Source organism: Polistes dominula, unplaced genomic scaffold (assembly GCF_049000335.1).
Source record: "Polistes dominula isolate Pdom_NZ unplaced genomic scaffold, Pdom_raw_medaka contig_26, whole genome shotgun sequence".
Taxonomy (NCBI): domain Eukaryota; kingdom Metazoa; phylum Arthropoda; class Insecta; order Hymenoptera; family Vespidae; genus Polistes; species Polistes dominula.
In genome coordinates, this window is record NW_028300939.1 from 3,611,626 (window position 1) to 3,633,034 (window position 21,409).

At 44.8% G+C, this 21,409-nt stretch overlaps 1 protein-coding gene across 4 annotated transcripts in view; it reads left to right on the top strand.

Moving 5' to 3' along the window:
* Positions 1-21,409, top strand: part of LOC149032904 (fatty acyl-CoA reductase wat-like) — a 103,295-nt gene that overhangs the window by 20,177 nt on the left and 61,709 nt on the right. Inside the window, exons 1-9 of one of the 4 annotated variants that reach the window (XM_089171644.1) lie at positions 799-1,352; positions 1,776-1,955; positions 2,576-2,669; positions 2,753-2,998; positions 3,142-3,287; positions 3,357-3,659; positions 3,759-4,052; positions 4,138-4,395; positions 4,484-4,900. In XM_089171644.1, the coding sequence (XP_089027770.1) occupies positions 1,786-1,955; positions 2,576-2,669; positions 2,753-2,998; positions 3,142-3,287; positions 3,357-3,659; positions 3,759-4,052; positions 4,138-4,395; positions 4,484-4,589 (1,617 nt within the window). In that variant the 5' untranslated portion in view covers positions 799-1,352; positions 1,776-1,785 and the 3' untranslated portion in view covers positions 4,590-4,900. Of the gene's footprint in view, positions 1-798; positions 1,353-1,775; positions 1,956-2,575; positions 2,670-2,752; positions 2,999-3,141; positions 3,288-3,356; positions 3,660-3,758; positions 4,053-4,137; positions 4,396-4,483; positions 4,901-21,409 lie in introns of those variants that run through there. The other 3 variants (XM_089171643.1, XM_089171645.1, XM_089171646.1) reach the window with 3 other exon arrangements.

Here is a 21,409-nt window from a genome sequence, read left to right on the forward strand (position 1 = left end):
TGGTTTCTGTAATTCCTGATCCACAGTCAAAGATTCTACATTTACATTTAATTTTCACAAAAATCCATTTTATTACTTATATATAAAAAAAAAAATATTATGCCCAGATCACATGTGTTCGAAGTGAAACCAAAAAAAAAATAAGTTTCTAGAGAATCAGATGAATGCACAGAATCAAGAATAAGATAATTGTAGAAATTATTTATTATAATATTGTTACCATATATATCAAAGGGCTCCGGTACAATCTTGCTATGGGGGTAGCTAATGAAAACGATCAATATCCAAATTGTATCAATTAAGGTAGAATGCTGAATGCGATAACAATTGACAGAAATACATCTATATATATATAGTTCTCGACACTTATAATAATCACTCAGTTTTTCTTATCTATGGATAACATATTAGACCCTATGGAAAAATTTTTTATAAAAATCTTTAATTAAAATAAGAGATTAATACCATCTTTAAGTGACAATCTAACGTCAAAGACTGCAAACGGAAAAAAAAGAAACTAAGTAATTTTCTTATAATTTACCTAAATAATAGTCTTTATTATCAAAAAAATTATCTCGTGAATAGTAGTTCATGTTTACCTATCTACCACAGATTTAACAATCCTATCGATAATTACAATAAAAAAGGTCACGTTTAAAATAACGATCTCGCCACAAATAACATTACTTTCATTTAAATTGACATAAGTATTATCTTTAGTTTTGTGTTTCCCATTCTTTTTGTTAAACAACTAATATTAGATTTGTAGTCAAGTACTTAAAAAAATTCATATATTAATTTTCAAAAATAATAAACTATATTGTCATTTTTTGGAAACATCTTATAAATTTGGGACTACTGTACGCTGTCTAAATTGCTAGTTTTCTTCGTGAGTGTACCGTGGTCAAAATGGTAATAGTTTACGATAAAAAATGGCTATAAGACGGTGTAAAATTTAGAATGATTCAATTAGCATGTATTTGTAAAACGAACATTCTCACGATGACTCTTTTGATTTCTGTTGTATTGTATGCAAATTGGTAACATCAAAGGTGCACATGGTACGTAAGTGGGATTATCTCTATATAAATGCAGTGACCGACTAACTTATATTATTCAAACATTAATTGGAGTTGAACTAGGTTACTTAGAAAAAGTTTAATAGAAATTTTTTTGAAGAGGACATTTTTAATACATAGTTTATTATAAACTTTTTTTAATAACTAACAAATATACTTAGTTCTTCATAAGATAAAAAGTTAATAAAAGTTTTTCTTTAATAGTTTAAAATCGAAGAACTTGTCGACATATTTTATTATATTCATTGTGATCAAAGTTGTTGAGATAAATAGGTAAGTTTTTTATTTTTTACTATTCTATACTTTTCGCAACTGTGAAATTCACAAAAAATCAAATTTTCTAAATAAGTGTAACACCTGTAAATAAGGTAAAAGGACAAACGAACTAAATTTTCAATTTCAATTTATGTTTTGAATAAAACTAAAAGTTGGATAAGAATTTATTGTGATTTTATATTGAATGAAACACTAAAAAGGCCATAGAATATGAGAATAGCTTCAGTCATTAGAAATATTCATTGGCATGTTTATTTTCAAACGTTATGTCAAAAAACTTTTAATTTTATAAAATAATTACTTTATTTGAATAAATATACTTATTTTATTTACGTTTGTTACTATAGGAATATTATTTAAAAAGAAAAAAAGCTGAATTTTTCATTTATTTAAAAACGAATTTTGTTTTTATTATAAAAGAATTCAAAAAATGGCATCATTAAGCGGACAAACGTATCAAGAAGAAATATTATCAATGGTAGAAGAGCCAAATTATTATAATCAACGAGGAGAAATTGCTACATTTTATTCTGGAAAGAAAATTTTTATAACAGGAGGCTTAGGATTTATAGGACGGCTTATAATGGAAAAACTTTTAAGGTAATGGTATATTGCTCACCTAGGGAGGTAAAGTAAGAGATGTCTCAGAGTACATGTAATTGTTGGCCGATGCTTCGCGTTGTTGACGTTCGCCTCGGCCAACAATTACATGTACTCTGAGACATTTCTTACTTTACCTCCCTAGGTGAGAAATATACTATTTCGTTCTTAATTAAATCAGTACATTCAATATAAGCTTAAAATCATAAATTTTAAATAAATTAGGATTGTATTTACAATCGGATAGTTTTTGTTAGTAGTTTTATTCTCCTTGAGATTCATATTGATTGAAATAAATACAAACAAATCTTGTTCAAGTTTGAAGTCTAATAATTAATTTTATCTTTCGAAGCAATGTAAGCTTTCTAAATAAGGAAAAAAGCATAGAGTTTTTGTCATGCAAAAAGATAACTATTTTTTTTACAGATTTATTTGCTAGAACATATATCTATCTTATAGTACCTTTATTTAAAGATAACGATTATTATTCTTTATTTTTCTCTTTTTCTACTTCTCGCTTTACTTCTATATATAAGCTTTGACACAATAATGTTTTATTTTATAAGAAATTAATTTCCGCTAAAAACTTTTACTATAAATGCAATTGCTGCGGTTTGCAGATGTTGTCCAGAAATAACAACGATTTATTTGCTGGTAAGGGCAAAGAAACAGAAGGATCCGCAAACTCGATTTAAAGAGTATTTCAATGATGTTGTGAGTAAAGTTACACATTTTATATTTATTATGATCGTAATAAACGATGTCACGAATATTACAGTTTATATTTAAATCTTTAGATTTTTGATAGACTGAAAAGAGAGCAAAAAGATGTTGAAAAGAAGATTATTGTGATTGGAGGAGACACGAGTCTATTGAATTTAGGATTGTCAGAGAAGGACCGCGATCGCATTAAAGATACCGATGTAATTTTTCACAGTGCAGCATCAGTACGTTTTCTGGACAATATTCGTATTATAGTTAATACAAATATTAGAGGAACAAGGGATCTTCTCTTGCTTGCACAAGAGATGAAAAGATTAAAGGTACGTTTTTCCTAGTAAAATCATCTGTATAAAAATGCGTATGTTTAAGCACAATTCCCCACTAGATCAATTTATTTATATATAAAACTTAGTTTAATTTTAAAAATAAATTGTTCTAATTTTATAATAATTCTGTTCTTTAGGCCTTTGTTTATGTTTCAACGGCTTACTCGCACTGTGTATACAATAAAATCGAAGAAAATCTCTATGAGCCTCCTATGAAAACAGAAGATATAATTAGATTGACAGAGATTCTAACCGAAAACCAGTTAGATTTAATCACCCCAAAGTAATAAAACGTGAAACCTATTGCATTCTTTTAGACAGAAGTCTATAAGCATATTCGTTTGTTTTACAGGCTACTAGGTAAGTGGCCTAACACTTACGCATTTTCAAAGGCAATCTGTGAAGATACAGTACGGCAATATTCTAATGGAATTCCATCTTGCATTGTTCGGCCATCTGTTGTTGTATGCACAGAAAAGGAACCAATTGCTGGCTGGATAAACAATTTGAATGGAATTACAGGTGTTGTTTTTGGTTCCTCGAAAGGTATTTTACGAACACTGTATTGTGATAAAGACTTAACTATCGATATGATTCCTGCTGATTACGTTGTCAACAACATTATTGCTGCAGCATGGGATGTTGCACAAAAACGGTAATTTGTATTTCCTTTTTTAGTTTACTACTAAAATAAACTTTTAGTAAATTTTTTAAAATATCATTTACATTAAATAAGTTACAACTTTTCTTGCAGATCTATATCACAGAGTGTTAATCTTTCCAGCAGTGATAATAAGTACTTACCTGTTGACGATGAGATTCCAATTTATAATTCTGTTTCCTCCGTTCAAAGACCAATTACGTTTGATACTATGATGAATAATTTAAAGCTTGAGGGATTTCAAGTCCCGTCGAAAAAAGTGCTTTGGTACGCCTCACTATGGTATATCAAGAACTATTATTTCTATATCTTTATGACGATTTTTTTACACTGGATACCAGCAATAATAGTGGACTCTTTTTTATATCTCAGTGGAAGAAAGCCAATGTAATTTATAATAATATTTTGATTAAAAAGCTATTTATTATCCGTCGATGAAATAGAGCATAAATAAATTAATGGCTTTTTTTAGACTGCTAAATGTCTACAGAAAAATAGAGAAGTTTAAACATGTAATGAGTTTCTTTTCAATGAATGAATGGGAATTTACAAACGATAATGTCTTGAAGTTATGGGACAAATTATCTATTTTTGATAAAAGTAACTTCTTCTTTAATGTTGCTGATATTGATTGGAAGTGTTTTTTTATTACTTACATCAGGGGATTGCGAGTATTTTTAGGTAAAGACCCAATGGATACGGTTGAAGAATCGAGACCTTTTTATAGAAGGTAAATGTTTTATTATCTTTTTTTTATGAAAAATATTATCTTTATCCTATGTATAATTAATTACTCTTTTATTGTTTATCGTTTCCAGGTTGACAATAGCTCATTATACGTTAAAGTGGTTTAGTTATTTTTTGATTCTTTGGATTTTATATTCTTTATTATATTTTATTTTTACTTACATGTTTTATTTTTGACAATCTGTGAAAAACGACAACAAAATGATCTTTTTATAATTATTAGCAGATAGAATAGGATAATAGTTTTTTTAGAATATAAGTAATTTTCCCTATAGGTTTGAAATATTTTTGCTATTAGATTCATTGACTTCATTTTTTGAAGAGAAGATGTCTACACGTTAAAACTATTGGCAATTATATAGAAGTACGGATCTGTTTTTATAGTTCAAATAATATGTGATGATTATAAGTGGAATGATAAAATGTTTAATGTTTACTTAGAATGATTAAGAACGTAGAAAAAATGGAAATAAAAAAATAAAAACTTATCCATCGGTCCTCTCTCATGAAGAATACAATAACTACAAATAGTTCCTCATAAGAAGAAATTCCTTAACTCCTAACATTTATATAACCAATTACTTCTTAGGCACTACGCGCCACTATACTGACTTTCGCAGATGCCATCTTCCAGTATAACGCGCCACTATAGTGGCTTTCGCGGATGACATCTATTAAAATATATCATATTATGTAATACATGTAATATTAATTATTAAAATAAATTTTTAACGTTAGACTATATGTGATATATTTTAAAGAAAAATTATTATTCTACCAATAAATACTTTATTTTAATATACTTTCGTAGAGAACGGCATTGTCTGTTGAACCCTTTTGTACAAAAAAACTGCTCCGCGCAAAGTTCAGCAGTGCTTAAAAAATTAAAATAATGCGAATAATATTTAATTACGAATGCTGCATCGATAATATGTTTATATATTTAATAGAAAATCTTTACATGTACAATTCTTTAAAAATAGTTTAAATGGATCGTTTATTTTGAATGTGGTTTAAGTCTATTTAAAAAAAAAAAAGAGATATCACATAATTTATGCTTAATTTATTGTAAACTTTTTATGTGGATAACTAGTTAATATTTAACTTCTTAAAAAGTGCCCATGTTTTATACAATTTAAAATTGGTCGGCAAAAGAAATTGAGTAATCATTGATATGATAATCTTTAATTATCTCAAAACGAGAGAAAGTGGACTTAACCACTTTCAAAACGATCGGTCTAAATGTTTTAATTAAAGTAAAAAAGCTATGACCGCCCATGTATTTGATAGACATTCAATTATCGATTGTGAATAACTAAATATATGTGACAAAAAAATGATGTCTGAGAGTTAGAAGTATGTCAATAAATTTTTATATGAATTTGTTAACTATTCGTCATTAAGTACGAAATGTCTGATTTAAGACTGAAAGTTTAGTTTATTATATCTCTGGCAATAAATAATATAATTAATCAAAATATGCACCTAAACTATCAATAAAACGTTGCCTTTTTAACGATAGCGATTAATACCTCTAGCGAAAAAATCTGGAGAGCAGCTGGTGATAAAATCGCGAAAGGCATATTCCATCACATGTTGGAAACTAAATGTGTTTCCTTGTAAAAAATTGTCTAAAGCTCGAAAAAAATGGTAGCATGTCTGCGCGAGATCTGGTGAGTACAGTAGGTGACAAAGTGTTTCTAGGTCCAGTGCCTGTAGTTTAAATAACGTCGATCTTGCAACGTGTGGTCGAGCGTTCTCCTGCAGGAGGATTAATCTGTCCCTCTTGACCAATCTCAGCTGCTTAATTTGCAGCTGCCTCATTATTTCTTCCGACTGTTTACAGTACAGGTCCGCCGTTATCGAATGGCTAGCTCTCATAAATCTATAGTCTATAACACCCGCGCTAGAGCACTATAGAGATGAGTATGCTCATCCGCCATCTTTGCTCCTCGAGTGAGCGGACAGTTTAAAAAAACATATGTAGTGAGTGTTAGTCTGTGAGTTTTATCGTTATTATTTGCAATTTTTTTAATTATTTGTGAATGAATAAATAAGAAATTTTATTGAAATCGTGTAATAGTCGTAGACAACTATTGATATCTGTTTGAAAACATATTGAAAAATACATTTGATTTACTAAAAGTATTATTTGAGAAAATCAACATTAATTTTCCAAATTGTTGCTGTGCTAGGTATCAAATAATTGAACATTTTTCAATGTTCGTTAGTACTGCGCAAAAAATTATTATGAGAACTGTAAACGTCATATCAAATTTTATGGATCTGCGACTATGAAATAAAGAGTTTTAAACATTTAATTTACGCATTTGCTGCACATATATTATGCATTATTAATAATGATGTTAATTTTATTATTTATAATTTTATAATATTTTTATAACGGAACAAATTATTAAATAAATATAGATATATTTATAATGTGTGGAAAGGTCAAATTGAAGCAGAAACACAAGATTGATTCGTCTAAAATATAGAGTTTTATTATTTTATTATTAACAACGCAACAAATTCACTTACCCTAACGTATATGTGTCCTACTTACCTAAAATATAAAAAATTAACAATTTAATGTTTATGCCTCTCTATATTGACTGTTTTATATTATTTCCTAAATTCTTTTTAAAAAGGTGTACCGCAATCAGCTGCTTAAAAAAAATCCTTCTATCTATCTAGTCTATCTATCTCTTCTGCTCTGATATTCTACTCTCTCCTTTTAAACCACTCATCCGTTAAGTCGACCTCTCAAGTATAACCGTAGATATATAAACGTACAATGTATACTCAAAGCTTACATCTCCGCCGTCAAGGAGTTGCTTAATTTCGAGGAGATAAATTAAGCATCCTATCATATATCGTCACTGATAGGAACAAGCTTTGTGACATGATACAAACCCAATGATCTGTTTTTATATCCCTTATATCTATTTTATAGATCGAATCTGAGACTTTTTCTATCATCTCGAAAGGGCCAATCCTAATTTCATCCATCTTTTTCCTATTCAATTTGTTTCCATTGACTACGTACCTAAACCAAATCTCCTTCTTCAAATGTGTATTTTTTCCTATTCTTGTTAAATATAGATTTGTTGTAGTCATGGTATTTTTTTGTTCTGAGAAGTGCTATTTTTCTATCTTGTTGTAAATGTTTTGTGTGGTTAAGTTTTTCCTTTAATTCTATTGGCAATAAATCAGTAGATTCACCACTTAGGAGGTACTTTGACGAAAATCCTGTAACCGTGTGGTCTGTTTCATTGTATTTTTTTACACATTCTTCTGCTGTATTTGCCCACGCTAACTTCTTCTTTTTCTCGTTTAGTTTACAGCGTATTTTATTGATTAGCGTTTGGTTTAGTCTTTCATTCAGACCATTAGAAAAAGGCGCGTCGATTGCTGTAAAAATTTGTTTTATATTTCTATTATTAAGATAATTTTTAAATTTTTTTGAATTAAGAGCTGGGTATTGATCTGAAAATAGTACTTGGATTGTGTTTTCTTGTGGAACCTTTTTGATTAATCTTATGAAATCTTGGGCGTTTTGATTTCTTGAGCATAATATATATGCAAATCTGGTGAAATGAAAAATCTTACCTCGGCACAAACTATATGGGTATTACTTAGTTGCTCGATTTTAAGTACGTCATTTCTATTGTTAAAAATAACTATTACTGCTTTAATGTTACCAGTCATTACTACATTCGAGAACTTTTTAGGATCAGTTATAACTTTAGTGCATATTCCCATTCCTACAATTCTATTTTGATGCGTAATGGGTTCCTGGAGAGTTAATATATCTGTGGAAATTTGTCCAGAGGCGGCGCCGCGTGGCTAGTTACTGACCACTGAATTGACCAATCACCAACGCCGGACAATGACCTGGGAAAAATTCCTTTTTTGTCACTACTGACTTCACAGAACAAATTTGACGATGAATAGAGAAAAAAGCACACGAAACGAAAGACACAAAATTGAGAACAGAAAGATAATGATAATTAATCACGTAAGAAAGCAAAAGTGTCGACTGTATGATTCAACTAACCGCACGATAATGATCGATATCGATTCAACTTCCTCTGAATCCTAGATCATCGGGGCGCGGAGGCAGACGCGCCGAGATCACGCCAATCGAAACCTCAGGTCACAATCACGCCACATGCTTCGGCCAATCAGGTGCTGCCACTTCCTGGACCGGCTACGTGGCCGGACAGATGTTGCCACCACCGGATGCGCGCACTCCCGGCGGCTGCTAGGGACTTCTGTGTAGGTTGGTGCCGGTGTGAAGGAAGGTGTCAGCACCGTCCTGGCGAGAAGCTCTGCAAGCAGAAAGTCCAGCTGCCGTTGTTGTCGGGAAGAGGCCTTATCTGAGGGTTGGCGAGCTCCTCCCCGAAGGTCTACCACCTTGTCGTGGTGGGGAGGCTCTGTGAGGGATTACTTCTTCACACTGGTGGGGAGCACTGACCAAGAGTAGACCAAGGTAGCGGTCATCATTGTCCTGTGGTCCTGACAGGACATTGCTCTGACTCAAGGTTCCGCCCTTGCCTTCGCTAGGCATGCCTAACACTTACTCCTTTTGCTGAGTTAAGCATGATCCTAAACCCTTGTTCCTCTCCTCTTAATCGCTCAACCCCTCCTCCTTTCCTCACTAAAAAGGAGCTTGTCTCCAAATTTAAATAAACTATGGAAAGTACAACTACTAGAAGTAGCGAACGGAGCGGGAGGGATACCCGATCCACGGCGGCTTCAGGGGGTGGTCTGATAGGTCCCCGGTCGTCGACAACCAGCGACTGTCATGAGCCTGAGGCAGGCAACCCGGCCTCGACTCTGGAAAAGGCGACGGGAAGGTCTCTGCAGGTGAGTAACCTGGCCTGCAGTGACAGCAAAGCTACAAGAAAGTTGAATAACGACGATGGCGTGGAACTAGAAGAATGGCAGAAGGCTGCCCGCGCCATCAAGAAGCTTAACCTAAGTGGGACTTTCTCAGTTGGCTCCACTCAAGGCAGGAAAAGAAGACGTCCGATCATCTCGTCGGACGAAGAAGAGGACCCAGTACCGGGATCTTTAAAAGAAGAAAAATCATGCATGGTGACACCAGTGAGAATGAAACCAGTGACAGTGACATTGACACCAGTGAGAGTGACACCGGTGGGAAATGAAGTGTGCTCGGCGACGTCGGTGCGGCTAATAGAGTCAGGACGACTTGCCGAGAAAGCAAGAAACTTGATCTCCGCGGCAGAGGAGGAAAGAAGGAGGTCAAGGAACATTAAGGGAGAGGTCTCTGGGCGTATAAAGGGCAGCCTTAGGGGGGCCCTGAGCCTGGTGACCGAAATAAAGCGGCGTCTCCTTCAAGGGGACAAGAAGCCCTCCGAGAGCGAGGCGATCCAGTCCCTAAGGAGGGAGTTGAGGGAGCTGGAAGCCCGCCATGAGGCTGCTCTAGAGAAGATAAAGACTCTAGAGCGAGGCCAAAAGCCTAAGAAGTGCGCTCTGCCCGCTCCTTCTGGGGCTCAGAGCGAAGGTAACATCAACGAAAAGGTGCTCGTGGAGGTGCGAGCTCTTGCAAAAACGGTCGCTGAATTACAGCGATCAAGGAGGGAGGTGCCGGCTCCGGCTCCGGCTGCGACTATGCCTGCGGCTCCGGCTCCGGCTGCGACTATGCCTGCGGCTCCAGCTGCGGTAAAGTTCAGCTTTGGGCTGGGGACGGGCAGCGCACCCGGGTCGGGAATAGGGGCTGCTCCACGGCCGGTGTCCGCACCGGGCGCGAGCAAGGCTCCGTGCCCGACCCCACGGATTACACCTAGGGATACCTAGGAACCAGCGTCCAAGGAGGACGCAAGTTTTACGGTGGTGCTCGGCAGGAAGAAGCGCAGGGCCGTGGCAAGGCTCTCCAAACCGGAGTCCTACCACGGCACTGTCCCCAGCACCAAAAGGGCTCCTTCAAAGGGGACCAGCGCAAAAAAAGGAGCTAGAAATGCTCCTACGGATAAAGTAAATCCGAAGAAGAAGTGGGACAAGGGAAGGAACCGGTCAGCGGTCATCTCCCTTACGTGTCCAGGTCAGATCTTCTACCGGGATGCTGTCCTCCGAGCGACGGAGAAAATAAATCTGAAGGAGCTCGGAGTGACAGACATGAGGTATAGGAGAGGTCTGTCGGGTTCCCTGATCTGGCAGATACGGGGAGCTGATGCTGCCAACAAGGCAGACGGTGTCGCGGAGGCTCTTAAGAGGGTCCTCTCTGAGGTCAAAGTCGCGAGACCTCAACGAATGATTGACGTGCGGCTCGTCGGTTTAGATGTGGTTGCAACAAGCACGTCAATTTGATGTGCTTTGTTGGAGGTGAAGTCGGGCATAGACCCGAACTCCATCAAAGTTGGAGAGATCCGCGTGAGCCGTGGAAGGGCTGGAGAAGTAACTGTCTCCGTTCCCGTTGCCATGGTCCATGCGGCACTTAAGAAGGGGAAACTAGTGGTCGGGTTGTCGACAGTTCGCGTAAGGGAACTGAAACAAAGGCCACTAAAGTGTTTTAAGTGTTGAGCCAGAGGTCATGTAGTGACCTCCTGCCCATCGACAACTAGCAGAGAGGGCCTGTGCTTTGTATGTGGCAAGCCGGGGCACAAGGCCAGAGAGTGCAAGGAGAAAAAGCCATGCTGCCCGGTATGCTCGTCCGCGGGACGCCCTCGGACAAACCACCAGGCTGGCTCGTTGGACTGTCCGATTGTTCCTCCTAGGAGGGAAGAAAGGGCAGAGTCCTCCCCAAAGGCCGATGCGCCTAAAGGTAATAGTGGGCCCAGTGGTTTAACGAAAACGCTGGAAGAGGTGGAAATGGAGGCTCTCGCTCCCGACACCGCTGCACTCAATGAGGGCGGCAAGGGGAAAGAGGGCCCCGAAAAGCCAACGGTTGTAGAAACCAACCCTGAAAACGATGGAGAAGGTTATACAAATTAACCTAAATCATGCGCGTCGGGCTCAGGATCTCCTTGCGCAACGCATGGTGGAGCTTGAGGCCGGCATCGCGATTATATCGGAGCCGTGGTGGGTCCCCGAGGGAGATGAAAGTTGGTTTCCGTCTCTGGGTGGTGACCCGCTCTCCGCAATTATTGTGGGCCGAAGTGGAAGGACATGTAGCCTGGTGCGACAGGGTTCTTTCTACGTCGCTGTCAGGTGGGGGGACACACTGGTAATATCAGTGTACTTCCCACCTAGCGGGGATGTTGCCTTATTCGAGGGGCTCCTTGACGAGCTCCAGGCACTTATTGCGGATTACCCTGCCCTCCCAGTACTGCTGGCCAGGGACTTTAACGCCCGGGCTCCTTTCTGGGATCCAGATGGCAGGGGTAACCGTAGGGGTGCCCTACTCTATGACTGGGCTAATGGGCAAAACCTTCGGCTCTTAAATAGAGTTGGCCACCCCACATGCGTTAGATTTTTCGGGTCGAGTGTAATCGACCTAACGCTGGGCTCAGCCGCTGCTGGCGCCCGGATTTCGGACTGGAAGGTGGATGAAGCTGAGTCCCTATCGGACCACTCATATATCACCTTCCTCTATGGTCAGGGGCCCGTGGGGTCCGGAGGTCTGCACCTACGCGGGAGAAAGCTCCCTCGCTGGGCCGTCGGAACTCTGGATCAGGACAAGCTGTCCGCGGCGCTCCTAACTGGGAATCTGGTCTGGCCTGACACCGGCGATGAGAGCGGTGTGGCCAGTCTGGTTGGATGGGCTCGGGACACCCTGAGACAGGCATGTGACATGGCCATGTCCAGGTCCGGTGCTCGGTTCAACCGAAGGAGAAATGCTCCCTGGTGGTCAGGTGAGATTGCCGACTTTAGAGCGTCTGCGACGGCTGCGAGAAGGCGGCTTACCAGAGCTAGGAGGAGGCAGAACCCTCAGGAGATAGGCCAACTCTTGGAGGCTCGGCAAGCTGCAAAAGGGCTCTTGCCAGGGCCATTAAGAGGGCCAAAAAGAGTGCGTGGCAGGACTTCTTGGGCCTGCTTGAAGAGGACCCATGGGGTAGACCATACAAAATGGTCATGGGCAAGTTGAGGCCCTTTACCCCGCCTGTCACAGAGATGTTGGAGGAAGAAAATCTGGAGCGGGTCTTGGCGGGGCTATTCCCAAACCATCCGGAATATGTCCCACCGCCTGTGACTACTACTGGGGATGTCAACATCTCAGAGGAGGAGGTCGCGGCTGCCGCTTCCAAGATCGCAAGAAGAAAGGCTCCTGGCCCCGATGGGGTGCCGGGCTGTGTTGTGCAGCAGGCAGCGACACTTTGTTGCCGCGGCCTGGTGCGATGTTTCTCGGCCTGCGTGAACAGTGGCCTGTTCCCGACCGGCTGGAAGGAGACCAAACTAGTCCTCCTGAAGAAGGGAAGAGACAGGCCACTGGATAAACCTGGGTCATATAGACCGATTTGCCTCGTCAATAAGGTAGCCAAGCTGTTTGAACGGGTCCTGGTGAACCGGATAAACAGTTTCTTGGAGCGAACTGAATCTCTCGAACTTGCGAACGCAAGGGCCTCCCGCCACACATTCAAGGAGTTATACACAGCTAATTCCGGGACCGAAAGTTGGTGTTTTGCACCAGAGACGGTGGGCTCGCAAGTAGGACTGTACGATGCGGGGTGCCACAGGGGTCCGTCCTTGGCCCTACGCTATGGAACGTGGCCTATGACAGCGTCCTTCGTGTCCCGCTGGCTGGAGGCTCCCGTGTGGTCTGCTATGCGGACGACACGGCCCTCTTGTCGGTGGGGCCGAACCTGTCATTGGCCATAGAAAATGCTGAGCGGGACCTTCGGGGCATTGTAGATGCGATCGAAAGATTAGGTCTCGTAGTAGCCACGCAGAAGACGGAGGCGATGGCCTTCCCTGCCTCCGCCCTCCGTGGACGCAGGGGGGCTGCCCCTCCCGAGATCAGAATAAGGGGGTCCTCTATCCCCGTGGGATCTAGGGTGAAGTATTTGGGGGTTTTGCTAGACTCAGACATGACGTTCAGGCCCCACTTCGAGTCCTTGATCCCGAGGATAGACGGAACCTTTAGGGCTATCCGGAAGATTCTCCCGAACCTCTACGGGCCGAGGGAAAAGAAACGGAGGCTCTATAGTAGTGTTGTGCACTCCATGCTCCTGTATGGGGCCCCCGTGTGGTGGCGCACGGTGGTAGAGGACCAAAGGGTGAAGAGGGCTGTTCGGGCTGTGCAGCGCAGAATCGCTATCCGTGTGTGCTGTGCGTACCGGACAGCCTCCTTCCATGCGGTCATGATGGTTGCGGGGATTATTCCCCTCGATCACTTGGCCCCTCGGCTGGCGGAGGCCTATGCCGCCCTTAGGGATCTGAAGGGACTAGTCCTTCCAGGCACTAGGGCCAGGCTGGGGGTTCTTGCCAGGCGCGGTGCAATCGCAGCATGGAGGGAAGAAGAGCTTGGGCTACTGGATTCCCCAGTCGCAACGGGAGTACGTGTGAGGGAGGCTCTGGCCGGTAGGTTGGTTGAGTGGGTCGAGAGGCCACACTCTATTGAGTCGACCTTCCGCACCACCCAGCTGATGACCGGTCATGGATGCTTCTCGGCATACGTACACAGGATCGGGAAAAGAGAATCCACGCAGTGCTTCCACTGCGAGGCACCGTGCGACGATGTGGAGCACACGCTGCTCGACTGCCCGGCATGGGTTGACGCCAGAGACAATCTGGCTGCTGCAATAGGAGCGGGAAGGCCCACACTCCCTGAAATAATCAGGGCTTCTCTGGATACTCCGGGAGGGTGGTCCGCCTTCCAATCCTTCGCTGAACGCGTCATAAAGACGAAGTTGGAAGAAGAGAGAAGAAGAGAAAGGCGCAGAGTGCCTGGGAGGGCTCGCGAGGGGCCGCAAAGGAGTATGACTCCAATGCGGCCGCCACGGGCGAGGCTTCGGCCAACCCCAGCAGCGTCTGGCCCATCCTAGTGCGCTGCTGTAATTATATGAAGAATGAGCACAATATGTGCATGGCGTCAGGACTAGAGTTGTAACTGCGCCGTTAGGCGGGTAACAAAGCTAGTCATCCTGGCAGAGAAAAGTCACTACTCTGGGGTTAATCTCCATTGAGGGGTGACATATATCGAGGAACACTGGCATACTAGCGCCTTATCCGCGCTAGTATCAATGGACGAGATCGGGGAAATACCGCCCCAGATTGCTCGGGGTGGACACAGGGCGACGGAAATCCACTTGCGTGGAGATGCTGCCCGTCCACTCCCAACTGGTGAAAGGAAACAGGAGGTTTTTTAGTCGGTAGGCGATGTAGTAGTACATCGAATCCGACACTCCTTTGGGTACTGGGCCCAGGGGGTCTTTGGAAGATTTTTACTCCTGTCGAAAAAAAAAAAAAAAGGGTTGGCGAGCTGCATAGATGAGCGGCCGATGATTCGTCACCACCGTGAACAGACGTCCCTCCAGGATTCGCCTAAAGTGATGCACCGCCAGAAAGACAACCAGGAGTTCCTGATCGTAGGTGCTGTAGCGAGCCAGCGTTGAAGACAGCGTTTGAGAGAAGAAGCCGATGGGCCGCTATTCTTCGTCGACGAGCCGCAGTAACGCAGCGCCGACAGCCGAATTGGAGGCGTCGGTAGCAAGACGAAGCGGGGCGGACGGTGAAAGGAAGGCTGTCTCCGTTGGCGAAGGCGCGGTGAGCTGCATCGTTCCAGATGAGCGGTCGACGGCTGCTGATGGGAAGACCACGAAGGAGCTGGTTGAGCAGTGCCTAGGTATGAGCGGCATGCGGCAAGCTCTGTCTGAAAAAATTAAGCATACCCAAAAAGAACCGCAAGCTCCTTGGCATAGCGGGTTTCTGAAAGTTTTGAATTGCGAGGACCTTACGCTCCGGAGGACGAATGCCACTCGAAGAGATCCGATATCCCAAGAAGACAACACTAGGAAGTCCGAGCTGAATTTTATTGACCTTGAACGCAAGTCCGGCCTCCCGCAAACGAGAGAAGAAAACCCGAAAATGGTGAAGGTGCTCCTCGTGCGAAGAGGACCGCACGCAAAGGTCGTCGATATAGCAGCGGACGAATGGAAGATCTCGAAGCAACGAGTCCATAAACCGCTGGAATTTCTGAGAGGAGTAGCAAAGGCCGAGCAGCATTCGAAGGAACTCAAACAAGCCAAAGGCGTAGTCGCAGCTGTTTTCTCGACGTCGGATTCAGCTATCAGAATCTGGAAGTAGGCCTCCTGATAGTCAATGACCGAGAAGACCGAGTTACCGTAGCCATCCTCGAGCAAGTCTTCGATGACGGGGAGAGGATAACGATCCAGTGATGGCGTTTAAACGACGATAGTCGCCTGTCGCTCGGAAGCTGCCTGTGCCTTTTGCCACGAGGTGAAGTGGGCTGGCCCATGGGCTAGAAGATGGCCGAATAACTCCTTGCTGAAGCAGGCGGTCGAACGTGGACGTAGCCGCGGTTAAGCGTTCGCCGCGGACGAACGGACGGCGACGCGGACGTTCCACAACGGGCGGTCCAGCCGTAACAATGCGATGCACCACATTGCAGCCCTCAAGCACAGCCCCGGATTTTGAAGGCAGAGCGAGGTCGGCAAACTTGGCGAGCAACGAGTCGTAGGCGACTCGATGGCGTAAATCTGACGAAGCTGCGACGGAAGCTACCCCGTGGACGGCAACCTACCGTAAATGCAAGGCCGATTCCCGAGCCGATGTAGGATCGACAAGGCGTTGGCCACGAATGTCCACCAAGAGGCCGGAAAGATTAAAGAAGTCTACCCCTAGGATGGGCTCTGGCACGTCGGCCACCACAAACATCTACTGAAACTCTCGCGGAAGACCAAGCGAGAGTGTCAGCAGGTGGCGACCGAAAGTGCGGATGGGGGTGCCGTTAGCAGCGCTCAGACGAAGTTCGAAAACGGCGAGGTAGGAGCGAAACCACCGAGCCGCAGTCGACCAGCATGGAATGCTGCAACGAGCTCTCGAAGACATGAAGGCGGTAGTCCGAAATGGACGAAAATGAGCCACCGACTACCGCCGACTTGTGCGGTAGCGAAATATGTTTTTTTTTATTATTGTCCTCCTGATAACTGCAGTCGGGTTTGCAGTTAGCCCCCCGACTACGATACTGTTTGTAATAGAGGCACCACCGGTGCGATGTAGCGAGAGCTCTCACCGTCGGTGGAGGTCTCGCCGAAGGTAAGGGTCTCGACAAAGGTGAAGGCGGCGCGATTAAAAGGCGTCGCGGGGGCGACGACGAACAGGATATCTTGACCCGACTAAATGCAGCCAGGATCTCCTGCTGCTGATCAATAGAGCGATTGATCGCAACTGTTAGTCGTGACAACTTGGAGCGCATGGCAGCCAGCTCTGCAGCGACCTGATCCAGCAGTGCACCGGACTCCTGCGAGGTAATTGCTGGTTTAGTACCAGCGGCCAGCAACTAGCTGGAGGGTGCCTGCCGAACGACACAAATGTCGCGTGGCGCGTGCTTCATTAGGCTATCTGCCGTGGTAGCGAGCTCGACGAGATCCGCGGAGCGGAGAATGCGGAGGAGTCTAATGTATATCTCTGAGCATGCATCGAGCTTGCGCTCGCTCAGCTGTGCCTTAGGCATGAGCCTATTACACGTGATGTTTAATGCGTAAAACCATTGTGAAGAAAATAATGACCGTAGATGTTATGACCATTAGGTTTGGAAAAACCCCCCTTTACCATTTCTGGGTCATCAGGGAGATAGACCGTCCCAAACTTGGGAAGTGACCCACTTAGCCAGTTGTCCAGTGGAGGCCACGAGGAGGCGGGGTCACCAGCTATTGCTCGGTCTCATGCAGGCTAGCATTGAAGTTTTTTTTTCCCGTGGGTAGGTGGAAATCTTCAACGATAAGACCCTAGAAAACCCGCGTTACCTAGGAGTGTGGGATTTTTACCCACTAAAACAACCTCCCTTGGTCACTGCATTGTGTTACCCCTCGGGACCGCCGTCAGGCATTACTTCGAGGGGCAAGGAATCGGCTACGGCCGCGCCAAGGTTTTATTCTTGCAAATTCTTCTTCATATTCTCTTATTCTTCTTCAAGACAACTGTTGCAAAGTCCTCGATGCTGTTTCATGAGTCTACTGTATTGAGCATGAGATTCACAACGTTATTTGGGGTGACCCTTTCTTTGAGGTGCTCCTGAAGTTGGTCACGCTCGTTGTTGAAACGTGGGCACACGAAAAATACATGCTCCGCGTTTTCGGCCACGTTGCATGCCAGGCAGTCCTCACTGTCGTCCAGCTTAAAACTGTGGAGATATTTCCGGAAGCAGCCATAGTTCGTTAGGAGCTGGGTAAGATAGAAGCCTACCTCCCCATAGTTGCGTTTCACCCACGCCTCAAGCGATGGAATCAGCCGGTGTGTCCATCTGCCTTTGGGTGACTCGTCCCAGCGCTGCTGCCATTGTAGTAGTGACGCTGCCTTTTCCTCCTTGGCAATGTTCTCCTTGTCAAGTGAAGTCCGCCGTCTTTGGGTGTAAATCCTGCTTGGCTCGTTCAAGAGGATTTCCACCGGTGGCATGCCTGCCACTACACACCCTGCTTCGTACGATATGGTGCGGTACCCAGCAGCAACTCTCAAAAGAGTTCTGCGGTATACTGACACCATTTCTCTTCGGTATGAAGCAACCTTGAGTGCCTCGTGCCAGATCGGCGTAGCGTACAACAGTATCGACGTTGTAACTGTTGCGAGCAGTGTTCTTCTTGCCTGCTTGGGCCCTCCGATATTCGGCATAAGTCGTGCTAGCGCCGTGCCGATTTTTGCACCCTTAACAGCCACGCTCTCCATATGCTGCCTTAAGCTGAGCCTTGCATCTAGTATCACTCCGAGGTACCTGATATAGGGTTGCGATGTGATTTCACAATCGCCGACGTCCAGGGTAATGGTTTCGACCTTCTTTCGACTCGTGAAGAATACGGCCTCGGTTTTATGGTGCGCAAGCTCCAGACCGACCGACTGTATCCACTCTCCTACGATTTTTTATGTCTCCCCAAAGGCGCAGCTTACCTCTTCAAGAGTCTTAGCTGTAATGACCAGTCCTACGTCGTCAGCAAACGCCACCATCTCTGCTCCCTGCGGTAGCTGGGTCTTCAGCAGCGCGTCATACATCAGGTTCCACAGCAGCGGCCCCAGGACCGAGATTTGTGGAACTCCTCCAGAGACTTCGTAATACTCAGGCCCATTCTCGGTATCGTACATCAAGCGCCTACCGCAGAAATAGCTCTTAATCATCGCTCTCAGGTAGGCTGGCGTTCCCAGGTGATCTAGTGCCTTGCATATACTATCTCATCTGGCTGAGTTGAATGTATTTCTTGGCTCCACGGGTCAAGCGCACTCCAGAGATTGCATCTTTCGCTGTAGCTACCACGCGACCAATGGCTTCGATGGTTGACATGCCCCTCGGAAAACCGTATTTGTTTTCCGAGAGGCGGTGTCCGACAGAGGTATCGATTCGGTTGGAGATAATCCTCTCGAAGATCTTTCCTGTTGTGTCTAGCATACATAAAGGTCGATACGACGAGGCTTCCTCCGGCGGTTTGTTACCTTTGGGGAGCAGCACGAGACGCTGTCGTTTCCACTGTGCCGGAAATACTCCCTCAGAGAGGCACGCGTTATACATCTCCAGGAACAGTTCCAGGGCAGTTTCAATGGCTGCCTTTAGGGCAGTGTTGGGGATGTTGTCCAACCCTGGCGCCTTAGTGTTGCCCACTCTTCTGGTAGCTCGGAGTAATTAGTCTTGGGTAATCGGAGGGACTACGTCACTCTCGTTCCGCGGCACCGGGTAGTCGTACGCTGGTCGCTTGGGAAACAGCACCGAGACGATTTCTCCTAGCTGCGTTGGGCAGGTGGGCTGCTGCCGTGACTGCGTCTTGATTGTTGCCATAACAGTCCTATACGGTCTCCCAAATAGGTCGTTGTTGACTTCCGCCATAAGCCTGATCCATCCCTCTCTCTTGCTATGTTTGATAGTTTTAGCGAGTTGGGACCGTGCCTCCTTAAAGGCCCATTGCGGAAAAGTTGGCCTTTTTCAGGCTTTTTGAGCGAGTCTCCTGGCGTGCTTGCAATGAGCGCGGAGCTCAGCAATCTTGTCATTCCACCAGTATGCCGAGACGTGCTGGTTTTTATTGCTGCGTCGCAGCATAGCAGCGTCACATGCCCTCTTTACAGCGTCCATGACTTGCTTGGTCTTCTCCTCTGCTGTTTCGGCGGTGATCTTAGCATCCTCGATGCATGCACGTAGAGAGTCTTTGTCGAGGGTGTTTGCCTTCCAGCGGATGGTGTTGGTCTGCTTTAGGACGCGATTTCCACACTTCGTTTGGAGCTGTATAAGCCATGTTATGGCACAGTGGTCGCTATGCGTACATATCTCTGTTACCTGCCAGCAGCTGTTCTTTGAAAGTCCTGAGCTGACAAACGTGAGGTCGATGATGGACCTGCTCTCACCTCTGGTGAACGTTAGGACTCTACCGTCGTTGAGAAGCGTGAGGTTCAGTACCGAGAACGCCTCCAGAAGTGCTCGCCCTCGCTCTGTTGTCCGCTTGCAGCCCCATTCCACGGCCCAGGCGTTGAAGTCACCGGCGATAGCGACTGAACTTCGGTTGCTAGCATCGTTGACTAGTCGGTCCAAGGTCTCTTAAAACACCTGCTGCGTCAGTCGTGGTGGCATATGCAGCTGTATATGAGCACACCATTGATTTTCGCGCGCACGAAATATTCTGCAGGTTTTTTCATGGACTCCTGGATAGGGCGGTTACCGCAAGCCCAGATAGCAGCTGGGCCTGTTGCATCCGCCCTCCAGGAGGGGTCCAACCTATTACGGTATTGTTCCGAAAATATTACTACATCAATGCACTCCTCCAGCACCGTCTGCATTAGCAGGTCTTGTGCTACTTCGCTGTGGTTGAGATTTATTTGTAAAAATCTCATTGCCTCTTTTTCTGCTTATTTCTCTCAAGGGCCAATAGGTAGACCGGACACCGGCTGCTTCCAGTTCCATGGTCTACTTTCTCTGCACCTTTCTCTTTGCAGAGCATGCAGGTAGGCTCCCTTTCGCACATTTTCGCAATGTGGCCGTCTTCTTCACAGCGTAGGCACTGTTTAGATCAATCTGTGCCTCGACAGCTTTGCCCCCGGTGGCCGAAATCGTAGCACCGAAAGCACCTTAAGGGCAGGTGGCTGTTGTCTCGCTCGCGGATGCAACAGACCGTCCAGCCAATCTTTACTTTCCCCAGCTTTAGGGCTGCTCTTGCAGTCGCAGTTGAAAGGCCCACGACGGCAGTTTGTGTGCCACCATATGCCCTCCGCAGCGATTTCACTGCCGAGACTGCGATGCTGTCAATATTCAACTGCAGAGCCAGTGCTTTCGCAACTTCCTCTTTGTCCGCGACCTCGTCAAGATCTCTGATCTCGAGCTGCATTTCTTGGGTCCACGCACGGACCTCCGCACGGTCCCCAAGGAACGTTTTCATCGAGCCCCTGAGCTCGTGCGTCGGCTTTGCGGCGGCGCGGCTCAGGACCAAGAGCAGCTCGCCCCCTGCCGTTCGCCGAATTTTCTCAACGTCGGTTGCAACACCCTTTACCGTATCATCCGTACGCATTTAGCGCAGAATGTCGGCATATGTCTTGTTTTCTTCAGCCTTGATGACAAGGGCATCTGGTCAAGGAGGTTTCGGGCGTGGGGCCTTCTTCTTTTTTCTTACTGTTGTCCACGTTGCGTCCTTTTTCGGCTCCGGAGCGGGTCGAGTACTTAGCAACGCGAAGGTGCTTAGTACTGCCGCTTGCACTCGTCGCTTGGTCCTTTTGCCTGACGGTTTAACTTCCTGAGGGGTGGACGAACCTCTGCGACGCTTGCCACTCTGCGTGTCCAGGCTTGGCGTTATTTGCGTCGTCTGCCCAATGGGGGCCTTGGCACCACTGCCTGTTGATGCACAGTTTCCGGCAATTCCATTGCTCTATAGTTACTTCGGCATATAGCA